At 53.4% G+C, this 13,341-nt stretch overlaps 2 protein-coding genes across 3 annotated transcripts in view; one reads left to right on the forward strand and one right to left on the reverse strand.

Moving 5' to 3' along the window:
• The window catches only part of ADORA2B (adenosine A2b receptor), a 19,684-nt gene continuing 6,343 nt past the window's right edge, over positions 1-13,341 (forward strand). The window contains exon 1 of the mRNA XM_074890405.1: positions 1-538. Within this exon, the coding sequence (XP_074746506.1) occupies positions 210-538 (329 nt within the window). The 5' untranslated portion in view covers positions 1-209. The remainder of the gene's footprint in view (positions 539-13,341) is intronic.
• ZSWIM7 (zinc finger SWIM-type containing 7) overlaps positions 9,264-13,341 on the reverse strand; it is a 25,149-nt gene continuing 21,071 nt past the window's right edge. The window contains exon 6 of one of the 2 annotated variants that reach the window (XM_074890402.1): positions 9,264-11,753. In XM_074890402.1, the coding sequence (XP_074746503.1) occupies positions 11,700-11,753 (54 nt within the window). In that variant the 3' untranslated portion in view covers positions 9,264-11,699. Of the gene's footprint in view, positions 11,754-11,779; positions 12,138-13,341 lie in introns of those variants that run through there. The other variant, XM_074890399.1, reaches the window with a different exon arrangement.

Below are 13,341 nucleotides of genomic sequence, written 5' to 3' on the forward strand. Positions count from 1 at the left end.
GGCAGCGGGGGGCCGCGGCCCGGGGCTCGCCGCGCCCCTCCGGCCCCCCACGCCCCGGCGGCCGGGCGGGAGGCGGCGGTGAGCCCGGACATGGGTGTTTGTCTCCGGGAAGCGCTGCCCCGTGGCCTGTTGGTACCTGCGGGCGGGCGCCCGGTGGAAAGCACCTTTTTCTCGTGAGCGGTTGCAGCTCCTCGCCCCGGGCTCTCGCCATGGACACTATGAAAACCACCTACATCGTGCTGGAACTGATCATCGCTGTGCTGTCGATCGCCGGCAACGTCCTGGTCTGCTGGGCCGTGGCTATCAACAGCACCTTGAAGAACGCAACCAACTATTTCCTGGTGTCCCTGGCAGTGGCTGATATCGCCGTGGGTTTGTTAGCCATCCCTTTCGCCATCACCATCAGCATCGGGTTCCAGGTGGATTTTCACAGCTGCCTCTTCTTCGCCTGCTTCGTGCTGGTGCTGACCCAAAGCTCCATTTTCAGCTTGCTGGCGGTGGCCATCGACAGGTACCTGGCTATTAAGATCCCGCTGAGGTAAGAGACTGGAGTGAACGCAGGTAGCCACGCTCCCTGACAGCCCACACTGTCACCTTGCCTTAGAGTGCAGGAGCTTCTAGTCTCTCCTGTTGCCCTAAGAGGTTTACTACTCACAGGCGGTGATGAAAATAACAGAGATTTTGCACTCACTGGCTGCAGGATTTGGATCAGGTTTTTCAGTATCCAGCCTCTTGCTTCAAAATACACCCGGGAGCTCAGTTTCTTGAGGATGTTTGTCTTGGGAGGGTCGGTGGCTTCTTGGGGGGGCTGTGCAGTGATGTAGCAGTGTGCTTGGGATGGTTGTAGCTAATCTATGTAGGTATTTATACAGCCCCCATGACTGTGGTGTCTGGGCATCTCCCAGGTAATTAAATATAGGAGCAGCCACTTTCTCCTACTTCCCAGCCTATTAGAGAAGTCGTTCTGCAGGCTGTTCTGTAAGAGCTCTTCTCTCTTCCTGAGCTCAGGTCACAATACTTTCAGAAAGGCTGAAATTCATCTTAAACAGATCTTTGTACATACTTCACATTTTCAGCTAGGACTAGAGTCTAACTAGGCTGTCTTCCAGTTTTTAGAGGGATATAATGAATGGACTGAAAGTGCAATTTACTGCATCTACAAATGCTGAAACCATATTTCAGTGCTTGCCTACATACCTTTTCCTTCTGAGTGCTTACCATGAGAGAGTGTATAGATCAGTAAATGTCAGAAGGTGTCAGCTCTGTGCGTACACTGTGGAAGGAGAAAGCGTTCATACATCAGACTTCAGAATTTTACAGTTTAGACTTTAATCCAAGTGTAGTATCAAAGACGTAAATCAGTTTTCTTCTAATTCATGGGACATTGCAATATAATGGGGAAAACTGTACTGAATACAATTTACAGGCACTTCACCAGTGAGTTGGTGCAGCAGCTTTCTTAAGCTTAAGTGCACCAAAACCCCAGCTTTGCATTAAAAATGACCTGAGTCTCTTAGTCTCGGTCTCCTTCATGTCTCTGTTGTCCCACCCCGAGACTAAGACATCGATGGAGCCCCACTGGGGAGCCCAGGACTGCTCAGGGGACTGATCGGAAGCAGAAGTTGTGGGAAAGCAGGGCAGATTTGGCATAGGGACCTCAGCTGAACTGTGTAAATTGCAGCTTTCCTAGATTCAGCTCCTCTCTGATATCTCCCTTGCATGAGCGATGAATTTGCCCTAAAAATTACTTAAAAAAACCCCTTCACCCTGTTTCGGCACCTTGCATCGGAGAACTCCCTTATGTTGGGCAAATATTAATTAGTCATCAGGCAGATGATAAAAACTGGTAGTAGAAATAGATGTCTGCAGAGTGGCTGTGTGTGTCATCGGACCACAGTGCATGGAAATTCCACGGGCTGTAGAGTGAGCGGGAGCTGAGCTGCAGCCCTGGCTGCACAGGAGGGAGGGGGGACAGAGCCATTCGGGCTGCCAGCACCTCCAAAACCAGCTGCTGACCTTCCCAGCCACCCGGCTGGACTCAGAGACACATGTTGGCTCTGGATAATGCTTTAGTGACTCTTCCGTTCGTTCATTTGGGGCTTTCTTGGGATGGGGGCTAGTGGCAAAGCAGCAGCTAGAGAAGCAGGCTGGATTTTTTAAGTTTCAGTTTAATCACACCACTCGCCACAAGCAAGCTGTTCAGGCATGGTGATGGCTCTTTTCCTTTGTACCACAAGTGCAGTTGAATCTTGTGAGATGGGTTTCTATTGCGCTGGAATCCGAGGAGAGGACAGGATAGCAGATCAGAAATGCTCTGAGGGGATGATTTTCATGTTTGCAGAAGGGAAGTGGTTTTGCCAACTGACAAAATAGCAAGTTCTTTCCTCCATTCTCCTTTTTTTTTTTTTTAACAGTCCTAGTCTCTAGCACATTTCCTCGACTCTCCATGAGGTCAGTTCATACACCTATGTGGGATGAAATGCCAGGGCAGTTTTGCCTTGCTTCGGGGTCCTTTCCTGGCATTGCTTTTTCACCCCATCTTAGGCCAAATCTTTTATTCCATTTGCACAAACATCTTTGTTCCTATGAGCACTTTCTACCCGGACACATACAGCCCCTTCAGCTGTAAATGGAGATCAAGGAGTCCCATCCTAGGCTGGAGTGTGAAATTTGGATTAAACTTGGTCTCGGCATTGAGGCCCATTTCATTGCTTTCAGAGGTGACCAGTAAGTAAAATGCCTTTAAAAGGACAGAGGTGTCTCACTGCTGGGAGCGCAGGGCAATGGACAGGTCATTGCTTCGGCAACAGAAGATTTATGGGCTGGTACTGAAAGACTGTTTTTTATTTGTACAGCCGACATCAAAAGAGGCTAGAGGAGGTTATAAAACTACACTGGCAAAACACTCCTCTACTGCACTGGAGTTTTCCAACCAAGGCTTGGTTAGAGCTGTCTCGTCGGCATCGTTATTCCCGAGATGCTGCGCAGTGCTGCCGGCAGCGAGGAGGGAGGAACTTGTCCAGCCACCCGCTCTAGGTAGATGCACGTGCTGTTTCTGGAAGGAGGTTTGTGCTGTGGAAAAAGGGAAAGCTGGTCATCGATTTGTAGGAATGGCGACCTTAGGAAAAATTTTTTTCACTAGAACACTCGTTCTGGAGAACAGTGCAGAGGCTGGTAACGGGCCATGAAGTATTAAATGTTTAAGAAAATTATTTGTACCCAGCCCTATCTAGCAATTACAATAAATAATGCAGTTGTTGCAGAGCAGACAAGTGTCCCTGTCGCATCCACCAGCTCCCTGTGGAAACCTCTGCAGGGACATTGAGAACTGAGTGTGCCATATTACTTAATACTATTTCAGGGCTATTTAAGCACACTGAGAGGCTGGGCAGGCCTGCAGGCTGGGGGTGCACAGGAGAAGTTTGCATTACAGCCAGGCTAATAATGGATTTTTCAGTTCTGTGGCTGAACCAAAAAATCCCATGGGGAAGAGGAAAATTGTTTCAGTCAAACTGAAACAGCAATGTTTGGAGGTTTCAGTGAAACAAAGCCATCCTGACCAACCTGGCAGATTTTTGTTTGAGTTACTTGGTCCTTCTGATGTTGCTGTGCTGCTTTTTGAAATGGAGGTATCCTTGCTTGAAAGAAGCTAACAAATTCTCATCTAGACAATTGTCGAACAAAAAATCTTATAACATTTAAAAATGGTGTTTGAGAACCCTCCCTCTTCTGGCTAAAAATATTTGCTGAATTTGACCTGAAGCCATGAATTCTTTCTGTCTCTTGTAACTCTTATTTTGTTTGTTTGTTTTTGACAAATTTACTCTTTGTGGAGAAGCCCCCGCCCATGCTGCCCACTTCGTGCCGCTGCAGCTCTGAGCCCTTCCCCGGGCCCCTTTTCCCCTGGCCGGCACACCAGGGTGTCTTCAGACACACTCTAACCCTGCCTTGCTTCCCGCACCCGTCTGGGACCCCCGTGCTTCCGAGCAGGCAGTGCTGCTGCCTGCATGTGCCCATCTCTGTGCTCCCCCATGTACACAGCACCATCCCTGCTCTCGTCTGCCAACCTGACACCCCCCCCCGCCCCCCCCAAAATGCTCTCTCCCCCCCCAGCGCTTCCTCCAAGTGGAAAATCAAAGCCAGGCAATTGAGCATCTTTCAGCAGCAGTAAATCCATCCTGCAGAGTGTTTGGCACAAGAGCGGTGCTAGGCTTTTGCTTTCTGCCTTTCTCCAGGGTTGGATTTCACCCCACAGTCCCACAGCTGCGAGCCAAAGATTTGTAGGTGGAATAAAATCCTTCCCTTTTATTTGCATTAACCAAAATCCTTTGGTGTGGCTAATAATTGTAGGTACGGGTAGATGCCTGGAACAAATGCGTCAGGAATTAGGAAGGGAGAAGAGTATCTGTATTTAGAGAGAAAAAGGAGAATGAAACACCCTGTGCAGTATCACACTGTGTGCTGGTAACCTGCAGAACAGTGAACGCTGCACTGCTGCTGCCTACCTGGCAAACACCCCAGCGGAGACCTGTGGAGGGAAAATTAGCCCCAGCTCCCCGTGATCTGAGCTGATCTGGTGCTTGTTCTTCCTCCTTGGATTTAGTTCTCTCCCATCTTCAATTTTATCCCCAGCAGAAGTGCAAGACTGATGTTCCTGGGCAGCTTTGCCATGAACTAGAACAGGGTATCCATGACCGTGCCCTCTCTCTTTCTGCACCTTGCTGAGCCCTCGCTGCCTCCCTGCAGCCAGAGCATCCACGCTTGGACCACGATCTGCCCACGGTGTTGCACTGCTCTGCTGCTGGCATTACCAGTCCCCCACATGAGCTGCTGCCCCTTTTATCTATGACATGATGAAGGCAACAGTCCAGCTCCTTTCTGCTGTGCTCATGGGGCCAAATTCCATTTGGATTGTTGTTGCTCTTAGCTGATGCCTTTAGCTGTGCAGTGTCCTTTCTAGAGGTGGCTTGGCTGATGCTTTACAGCTGCTGGCCCTTGCTGTGCCCTGCTGCTGCAGAGGAGGGGGTTCCCTCTGTGTTCTCCAGCAAAGAATTGTTCCTGGATTTCTTACAACTCCCACCTTGTTCCTCAGCAAAGCAAACTGGTGGGTATTTATGGCAGGTGGGAGGGCTGGAGCCACTGGGGAGGAGAGAAAATCCACTTCAGAGCCTTGGTCTTTACCTGCCATTTTCTGTGTGCCGTCAACGACACACAGAATTGCAGCTGCTGTCCTTCTTCTCCGCTTGCTTCATTTCCTATATGAAAGGAAATCCTTGCCTTGCCTTTCATCTGAACTCCTAGGCATGTTCTGCGGTTCATGTGTGGCTCACACGTGCGGTGCCCGATCCTGAGACCCGCGCAGCACGGGAGGCATTGTTATTCCAGAGCGGTGGATGCTCTGCCTCCGCTGTCCATCCGTTGACTCTGCCTGCCCAAGGTTATCATCAATTAATAAACTTAATATGCAACAAACTTGGCAAACACGCTGAGTGCTGTGGGCAGGAGGGCTGGGGTGTTCGCTTGAGCAATGGAGCTGTCACATTTTTTGAGGAAGTTTGTGTCAGTTGAGCTCGATTCAGGCAGAACATTGGGGGTGTTTGTGCTGCAGCGGGGGGCCGGCAGCGCCCGCTCGCCTGGCTGTGGGTCTCACAGGGCTGCCACACGCTCTGGCCTTCGGGTGCAGCTGGCTCTGGACACAGAAGCACAATAAAAAAATCAGGAATAATCGCATGTGCCCTCATGACCATAAACCGGAGGAGGGAAATCACAGCTATTTTTAGTTGTGAGCAGCCTGGTTTCCTTAAAATGCGCGTCCCAAATTTTTATATTTTTCCCCCACCTCGAGGGTCACTTCCTTCCCAAAAAGCAAAAACCCTGACAGGAAGGGAACTAATTGTCTTTGAGACCTCTGCCCCGACACAGCTCTCACAGAAGCTGAGGGGTAGCAGAGATGCCAGGGAGCAGTGGCTGAAAGCCTCATTTCCAGGCTGAGGGCACTGATCTCTGGGCTGAGCCAGAACCCAGAGCTTTGTGTTTAGGAGCTTTTTTCAGTTTTGGCCAACTCAATCTATAAAAAAATACACGTTAATTTTTAGATGAAACAAAGCAGCTTTTGAAATCTGGCAGAATTTTGCTCCAGAAGACCTCTCTACAAAAAATATATTAAACCAAAATAGTTTGACAGTGAACTGGTTTATTTTGCAGTTTAAAGTTTTTGCTTTGTTAATTAACTGGCTTGTTCTTGGGGTTTTTATGAATTTGCTGTTTGTCATAGCAATGAGCACAGACTGCAAAACTGAGCCTTTCAGGAGTGTTCTGCCCCAGCCTTTGGCTACACCAGGCAGTCACTACACGGGGGGTGTTGGGGCTCCTATTACTGTATTTGATCCACAAGATGCCAGGAATCAGTGACACCAGCTGTGCCTACAGATGTGTCAGCCCTCTCCCCTCCCCATCAGCTCTTGCGGCTTTGCAAAGTCCGGCAACGGGCTCACGGAATTTGTATGTGCCAGAGAGCGGATTATCTCCTAATCCTATGAATGACATCAGGCCTGGGCCTGAGCCACAAGTAACCTGTGAGTACAACAGTGAGTGTGTGTCCGCGCCCTCACGCTTGCCCTTCGGTGCCGTGTGGGCACCAGCGTGTCACTGAGCACCGGACCAGAGCTGCTGGACGCGCCGGGGACAAGGGACGCAGCCCCTGCGTGATGCACTGTGCCCCATCACCCCGTGCCCTGGTGTTCACATCCTCCCTCCCACCCAAACCCCAGTGCCGTGTTCCCGGGAGCGTGGTGCTGAGGGTGGGTGGCTGCTGGCCACATCCTCCCTCCCCCGTGCTCAGACCCATCGGTCTCTTCCATGAGATTTGCCCATGGTGCTGCGGTGGCGTAGCGGCCCGTGGGGGCTGGATGTTGTGTCGCCAGCTGGTTCCAACCTGCACGTGGGCAGGGAGGTGAGGACAGGTCGGGCTTCTCGAGCTGCCGGAGCACGCTGGGACCAGGCGCGGGTACGGGGGTGGTGCTGGGCTTGGTGCTGACCACGCAAGATCCACCAGCCCTTGGGAAGGTCGGTCAGGGCTCTGCAGGGAAGGCAAATGAGTAGCAGCTTGCTGGGGCTGGTGGATGCAGAAGTCAGCGGTTTGGGGCCTTTGGGAAGGGCTTTAGCACCCGTTTCATTACAGAAAGTGATCCAGCAGAGATCTGCCATCTCCCCACCCTTATCTGTTATCTGAGTGAGCACGGCACTGGGTGCCTGGGAGGGGTAGCGGTCACACCACTGCTCTATACACAGGATCACACCCAAACAGCTCCCTGTGAATCATAGTTCCTATCTCGCCTCTACCAGCTGCCTCTAACTCAGCTTCCCCGGGTGCTGCACATCTGAGGTCTGACTGCTCTGGGAGGTTTGGAATGACAAAAATTCTTAGCCCCAGGCACCATGAGGCAGATAACACCGGCTTCAGAGCCCTGGAGGGAGGGTGGTGCTGAGGTAGAGCTCAGCTCCTCTCAGCCCTTCAGTCCTGGTTAGGGAGAACCAGGCTTCTGTGCAACAGGACTCAGAAACACCCTGTGGAGCATGAAGGGCTGGTGTCGCACGCTCCGGCCTGCACATGGGTGTCTTGGGGCTGCTTATGTTTCGATGTCACCAGTTGTTGGAGTGTGAGCTGGCGTGTGGAGCGCTGAGCTCATTTCCTTCCTGTGCTCTGGGGTTTCTGTGCACCTCTGGTGTGTTCATGCAGTGTGGGGTTGCCCATCGTGGGCAGGGAGCCTACAGCTTGCCCTGCACCCTGCTTGTACCCCTTGTGTGTGTCTTCAGATTTCAGTCACCTTTTCTCACCCTGTCAGGGGCGAGAGCTGGCTGGCGCCGGCTTCTACAGACAGAAACCAGGGTAGCAGATGTAAATTCCTGCCTGGGTGCAGGCTGCTGTGAAAGCGTGCGTGTGAGAAAAATCTTCACACATCCCCATCACAGGTGCTGTCGGTGTTCAACAAGTGCACAGCTCTGCGGCCCCCTCCCAGCGCTCTGATGTCTTTTTTTCCACAAATCAGCTCCCCGCCCCACAGCAGCCTGAGCTGCAGTTTCCCCTTCTCAATCTTACAGATTACCCAAACATGTGCCATTTGCAGGGTGCTTTGGGCCAAAACTCTGCTCACCTGCATTTCTCCTTCCCATGTTCCAGGTCCTGCAAAGCCTATGCCCTTGAGCCATTCCACTGCCCTGGGCCAGTGCTATGCTGGCAGGGGCAGGGCTGAGGTGCCAGCCCGGGGAGGGGTGTGCAGGGACAAAACGGAGTGAGGCGGGAGCTGGGGGCTGTAGAGAACAGCCTTCAGTCTCTCAGCTGCTCTGCCTCCACCCCAGGGAAGGAATTGTTCACAGGAGGGATAAGCACACAGCTATGGATATCTTGCTGAGAGGGTTTTAAGTCTGTAGGTGCTCGACAGTCCGAGCTCGCAGGCTGCAGGATCTGGCATGGTTGTAGCCTGTATGGGGTAGGCTGGGGCATGCCAGCACAAGTGGGTACCCAGGGGTGGGGAATGCTCCCCTCCGTACGCTCAGCTCATCCCAAGAGGCATCACCATGGCTGAGTGTGAAGCACAAGTAGGTTTTGTCCATTTTTGTCCTGGGAAAAGTAATTTGAAGTCTTCATAACTGGGGAGTAGTTAACCTGGGGCTGCAAACAGGTTTGCTTGTGACAGGCAGACACCCCCCATCCCCACCTTCCTCTGGGAGCAGCAGTCAGCCAGTGTCCACCCGAGGGATCATCTTCACCCAGGACAGCTTCATCCTGGTCTCCGTGCTGCTCTTTGTGCATTTCTCTGCCTCACATCTCTGTGACTCTGCTTCCCAGCGAGCAAACACACAGTATGGCAGGTCTGGAGCAGCCCCTGACAGCCTCTGATCACACACTGGGCTTGTCTTCTTCTCTTATTAGTTTAAAATCATCTAGCTTTTATTTCAGACGAAGGCTGAAAATGTCATTCAATGTAAACAAAGCAAGTCCTGGAGAAAGTTAAAGCCTTCCAGTCTTTAAATGCCTTTTACTGATGCTCCAAATCTAAAACTGAAGCATTGCTTGCTGGTTAGGTGCCTCAGGCAGGAATGGGAACCTGACAAGACCCAGAGGTGAGCAGGCAAGCAGGCGCTGCCCCTCCTCGCTCTGTGAGGGTGGGAGCCAAGGCAAGACTGGGTTCCCCAACGTCCAGACTTGAAGCTCAGAGCAGCACCCACACACTGGCCTCGCTTTTCAAGACGAGCTTTGAGCAGAGCCTGCAGCCGGGCTGGCTGTGCGAGGACCGGGGGTTCTCATGTCGTTACCCAGGGTTACACCACAGCAGGGCCGCTTGCCTGGCACAGGGTGCTCCCCGGTGGGTGGGGGTGCTCATGGGGGTGCTGCCCCGTGGGTTCATGCTCTGGGCTCCGGGAGCTGGGGAGAGCTGTTGCCCTGGGATCGCTCCCTTCTTCCCATTCAGCTTTTCCTGACAGGTTAAGGATGGCCGTGAGCAGGTTCAGGGCTGTCTCCCTCCCCTGGAGCGGGGTGTGCAGGGGCTGAGCCGCTGCAGCCGCTTGGGTTTCCCGTGAAAGCACGAGGGGTGGGAGCGGTGCTGCCGACAGCCAGAAATGGATGGTGCTGAGCGATGCCTCCAGCCCCTCCACATAACCCCTGTGTGCTCACCTGAGCTGCGGGTGCTGGCATGTTTGCAGGAACCCATCCAGCGGAAGGCCGGGTGTGTGAGCGGGGGACGCTGCTGCTGTCCCCTGCACACAATAGGGACAGATGTGGGAGGAAGTGATTTGTCTAAAACTGGACTTAGGCAGACACAGATGTCCTGCTTCCTCGGCTGATACCGTGACCGTTAATCAGATTTCTCACTCTCACCGCCAACTCCTTCCTGGTTAAAAAGGACAGCTTTTTCTTGTTTTCTTCCCCCCCCCCCCCCCCCCCCCAAGGTGCAATTTATGATTCATTTAAAATGTCCTGCCAGGATATTTCAGCTGGTATGTGATCGCCATTCCACAGCTATGCATGGAGCAAACAGAACGGCAGCAATGGTGCTTATTTCGTGCTGTTATAGCTAAAAAAAAAAAAAGAGCGAGATGCAAAGTACAGCTGCAAGTAGATGACAAGGATACAATGCTTGGCAGCCAAATTGCTCTCTCCTCTTGTGAATGGAGGTGTCTGTGTATTTTCCTTCACACTTAAAATAGAAACATGTAAGTTATCACTGCTTGTTTGTATCGGAGCACCTGCATAGTCCACGTTCTGCAAAGTCTCCATCTGCTCACCTCCCTGCATCCGGCAGCCTGGGCACAGGCAGAACGGGGAGGGAAGCGGGGAGAGCAGTGGGGAGCACAGGTCCCCGGGGCGCCCTCCACAGCTCTGGGCACTGGGAGTGCGGAGAGGCCCCAGGCTGGCTGCAGCATCCCTTGCACAGGCATCACACCCGTGTCATCCCACTGAGCTCATCAAACGTGCCCTCAGCACGAGATATCTGTTTGGCGTTTAAGCACTAAAATTGCTCAGCGAAGGCTTGGCAGTGGGAGAACTGGACAAGTGTTCTGAGCAGAGCAGCGCAGCACCCTCCCCTCTGGCCGGGGCACAGGGATGTTGGTGTTGCTGCTGCTGAACCACAGCTCTGCTGACGGACACACGTCTGTCCGGCCCTGCTCTGCCAGCAAAGGGCCAATGTAGACTGAGGTTGACCACAAAACATATTTAGAGCCTTGCCTGATTCCAAGTGCTCCCCTGCACCAGCCCAGAGACTCTGAAGTTGCCAGGACAAGGGTTGGGCTCTTCCCAGTTAAGGTTGCAGAGACATCCCTGTTCACATGTTTGGACTAGGCAAGCCTGGGAGGATCCATCATGAGATAAAATTTTCCTGCTGGAAAAGTTAATGCTGCAACTTCAGCATTGTATTACATACACAAGAGAAGCATTTAAACACCCGCTGTCCCTGTGCAGCTTTCACAAGCACAGCCTGGCAACTCTGCAGCCTTTTGAGGGCTGCTGGCGGGATGAGGCCTGACCGAGGCGGGTGGATTTCTCCTAACATCTTTTTGTTGCTAGAAGCTGCATCTCAGCCAGCCTCAGGGATTTTAGTCAGCACTCAGCAAGGACAGGGGACAGCACTAACGCCTGGGTGGGCGGACATCCTATTGCAGATGTCTGAAGAGCCAGGACCCACAGTGTATTTGCCAGAAACCAGCTGCAGGTCATCAGACTGCGACGGAGATGATGGAACTCATTTTTTGTGTCTCCGACAGTGGCCCGCTAGCAGGCAAGATTGGGAAAGACTTTGGTAACAGGGCTGCCATGGTGAACAAATGTAAGGGGGTCGTGCCACTCTGTGGGTGACAGTCAAAGGGGTCACCTCCCGCCTGCCTGTCCCTGAGCAGGGCAAGGGCTGCGTGGTCGAACGCTGCCCAGTGTGGTGGACCCGGCACCGCAGCACTGACGAGCACGTGGTGGCAAGTGCTGACACAGTTCCTCAGCTTGCAGATCACCCTTTTGTTCAGCAACATGTCTCAGATATTCAGTAAAACAAACTTTTGCTATTGGTTCTGCTCTTTGGTAATCTGGGGTTTATTTACTCAGTAATTTGTTCAGCCAGGGCCCAGGCCAGCATCATGGTGAGGGCCGCCACCAGACTCCACCAAGCACCAGGAGAGTGGGTGTGTGGCACCACAACGTTTTGACCTGTTCATCCTTCTGGGCTGCTTGAGGCTGGTGGAGGATTCTCCCACATTCCTGCTTTCTGCAAATAAATAACGTGGGAATAATAGTGCCCTTCCAGATGCCAGGCTGTTGCTGCCTTCTGGCCCACATCTAATCACCCCAAATGCTGAATTAAGCCTTGGCTGCTGCTGTACGCTCGTTTGACAGGAGCTCAGGGGCAGCAGTGCCTCTGCTTGGGTGATCTCCACGGGCTCTCTGCCGGGGCGGGTGGGGAGATGCCAGGTACGTGCAGGACATGACTCAGTTCCTGCCCGTCGGGAGCCAAACTGCTGCACAGGAGAGGCTGGGCTGGCTGCAGGCTGGCAGCGCGTCCTGCTCTGCTCCAGCTGTGCTTAGCAATGCCTGCCTGGGTGTCTTGGCTGGTATCCAGCTCTAGTAAATAGCAGTAGAAATGCGATGAGACCTGTTGGAAAAAAAAACAAACCCTGACTATCCTACCAATCTGAGGCATAGTGCCTGGAGAATGCAGAGAGCCTTCCTGCACCCCGCGCTAGTGTACGGCTCTGTCGCTTTGGTGGTTGCCATGATGCTCTTCCAGAAAAGCTGTGAACCTTGCTGAGCCATCGCTGGAGTAGAGGGGCCACAGGCAACAGTGCTGTCTGCTGGGTGAAGGAAACCATCTCCAGTCCATGGGCCAGCTTGGGGCATCTCTCCTCCAGCCTCAGTGGGAGAGCGGTTGCTCACTCCGTGGCCCGGTGGCTGGGCAGAGCTGTGTTGTGCCCTGGCTGAAGCCTCTGCCGGTGGCCCGTTTCGGTGATGCCACAGCAGGTACAGACCCAGCAGCCTGGCACTTGTATACTGTGTTGGGTTTGCGTGGCAAGGTTTTGGTATGTCCAATAGAGCCAATGCCAGCTGGCTCCAAGCCAGACCCACCGCTGGCCAAGGCCGAGCCCGTCAGTGATGGTGGTAGCGCCTCTGGGATAACGTGTTTAAGAAGGGGGAAAAAAACTGCACAACTGCAGCTGAAGAGAGGAGTGACAATATGTGAGAGAAACAACTCTGCAGAGACCCAAGGGCAGTGAAGAAGGAGGGAAGGAGGTGCTCCAGGCACTGGAGCAGAGACTTCCCTGCAGCCCGTTGTGAGAAGGCAGCTGTGCCCTGCACCCAGGGAGGTCACCGGGGGAGCAGAGACCCACCTGCAGCCCGTGGGGGACCCCACGCTGGAGCAGGGGATGCCCGAAGGAGGCTGTGACCCCGGGGGAAGCCCACGCTGGAGCAGGCTCCTGGCAGGACCCGTGGAGAGAGGAGCCCACGCTGGGGCAGGTTCGCTGGCAGGACTGGTGACCCCGCGGGGGACCCACGCTGGAGCAGCCTGTGCCTGAGGGACTGCACCCCGCGGCAGGGACCCACGCTGGAGCAGTTTGGGAAGAGCTGCAGCCCGTGGGAAGGACTCATGTTGGAGAAGTTCATGGAGGACTGTCTCCTGTGGGAGGGACCCCACACTGGAGCAGGGGAAGAGTGTGAGGAGTCCTCCCCCTGAGGAGGAAGGAGCAGCAGAGACAATGGGTGATGAACTGACCGAACCCCCATTCCCCATCCGCCTGCGACGCTGGCGGGGAGGAGGGAGAGAAAATTGGGAGTGAAGTTGAGCCTGGTAAGAAGGGAGC

Source organism: Strix uralensis, chromosome 20 (genome assembly GCF_047716275.1).
Source record: "Strix uralensis isolate ZFMK-TIS-50842 chromosome 20, bStrUra1, whole genome shotgun sequence".
Taxonomy (NCBI): domain Eukaryota; kingdom Metazoa; phylum Chordata; class Aves; order Strigiformes; family Strigidae; genus Strix; species Strix uralensis.